This window comes from Trichosurus vulpecula, chromosome 6, assembly GCF_011100635.1.
Source record: "Trichosurus vulpecula isolate mTriVul1 chromosome 6, mTriVul1.pri, whole genome shotgun sequence".
Classification (NCBI taxonomy): domain Eukaryota; kingdom Metazoa; phylum Chordata; class Mammalia; order Diprotodontia; family Phalangeridae; genus Trichosurus; species Trichosurus vulpecula.
The window spans coordinates 262,574,513-262,576,431 of NC_050578.1; the positions used below are offsets into that span (position 1 = coordinate 262,574,513).

Genomic DNA, 1,919 nt, shown 5'->3' on the forward strand with positions numbered 1-1,919 from the left:
CTCCAAGCACAAAGAATCTTAGAACATAGAATATTACATGCTACTAACAGAAAAGACCTTGCAAATATCATATTAGAATTGAAAGGAACCATATACCACAGAATGTAAATTGTCAAAGTTGCAAAGGAATGTACAAATTATCTGGTAAAATGTTTTTCTTTATTTTTCTTTTGTCTTTTTGCTTTTTGAAGAGGTGAAAACTGAGTCCCATAGTGTTGCAGTGACTGTTGCTTTTTCTCACAGATGGAAAACACAAGAAAGCTAATGGAAGCAAATCTCACGGATGTGGTAGAATTTATTCTTCTGGGATTTTCTGACCTTCCAAAATTACAAGGGCTCCTGTTTGGGATTTTCTTAGTTGTCTATATGAGCATCCTGATAGGAAATGGTCTCATCATTATAATAACCAAGACTGATCGCACTCTCCAAACTCCCATGTACTTTTTTCTTGGAAACTTTTCATTCTTAGAAATCTGTTACACATCAGTAACTCTTCCTAGATTGCTGTGGAATCTTGGGACCCAGAAGAGAAACATTTCCGTTTTAGCCTGTGCTGTACAACTTTGTTTCTTTCTTACTCTGGCCATCACTGAGTGCTCCCATCTGGCAATTATGGCCTATGACCGTTATGTGGCCATTTGTAAGCCTCTCTACTACCCTCTCATCATGAACCACAAGTTCTGTGTCCATCTAGTGTTTGCCTCCTGGATCATTTCCATTGTTAGCCAGATAGGGCAGACATGCTTGATTTTCTCTCTTCACTTCTGTTTCCCCAAACTCAATCATATTTTTTGTGACATGGCCCCTTTACTAAAGGCAGCCTGTGGAGACACATATATGAATGAGCTCTCAATCTCTATTGCTATGCTGATATTTGTTGTGACACCTTTTATACTGATACTGCTGTCCTATTTCAAAATCATTGTTACTGTCATGAAGCTGAAATCTGCACAGGGGAGATCCAAAGCTTTTTCTGTTTGCTCATCCCACCTAGTAGTTGTACTGATGTATTTTGGCACTGGCATTGTTATGTATTTGAGACCCAAGTCTGAACATTCAGCAAACTTTGAAAAAATCACCTCTCTTTTGTACCTCATGATAACCCCAGTATTTAACCCTCTGATATACAGCCTGAGGAACAATGATGTCATTGTAGCATTAAAGAAATTAATACTTAAATGGCAAGACTTGCAAAATAAATAGTAGAAATCAATGAAGGCTCTGTTTCTACTCCATTTGTCTCATAGAAAGCTACTTCCAGTTTTTTTCCCCTACTTTCCTTATTAACTTTCATTTTAACCAACCAATCAACTGATAAATTAACATTTTAAGTGTTTTCACATTGTCAGGAACTGCGTTAAACATTGGAGATGTAAAAAGAGGTAAAATACAGTACCTGCCCTCAAGAAGATTATAATCAAAGGAGAAGACAACTACTCTTGAATCCAAGTAATACCATCCTCTGCCTAAAGAAAAAAAAAGTCTGCTGTGTTCATGTGTCATCAGAGAGTAATTTTACTCTATCTTTAAAGTTCTATTATTAAGAAGCTATCTTTACATTTGTTGTTAAATGATGAATTTAAGCAATTGCTTGAAAATGTCACAGACTAAAATAACCCAGCCTAAAATTATGCAGTACTTTTAATGTGGAACCACTTAAAGATTCCACTTAAATAAACTGGCAAGTATCTAAAATTTTCACTATGTATCATTGAACCAGGACTCGGAATCTGAGCAATTCTTTTGTCTTAAATAATGGCTATCAACTAATGACTCCTCAAATATAATTCTAGACTCTGTCTTATTTGTAAGTTTGAGCCTAAACATTTACTGATAAATGGATTCTTCATCCATTTTTCTTTTTGTCACTCCCCTCCCCTTTTAAAAAATAAATAAGGGGAAGGGAATTTAAAGTACAT

At 35.6% G+C, this 1,919-nt stretch overlaps 1 protein-coding gene across 1 annotated transcript; it reads left to right on the forward strand.

Moving 5' to 3' along the window:
- Positions 1-243: 243 nt before the first annotated feature.
- Positions 244-1,203, forward strand: LOC118855032 (olfactory receptor 10AG1-like). The gene has a single exon (XM_036765165.1). The coding sequence runs from the start codon at positions 244-246 to the stop codon at positions 1,201-1,203; it is 960 nt and encodes a 319-aa protein (XP_036621060.1).
- Positions 1,204-1,919: the final 716 nt, after the last annotated feature.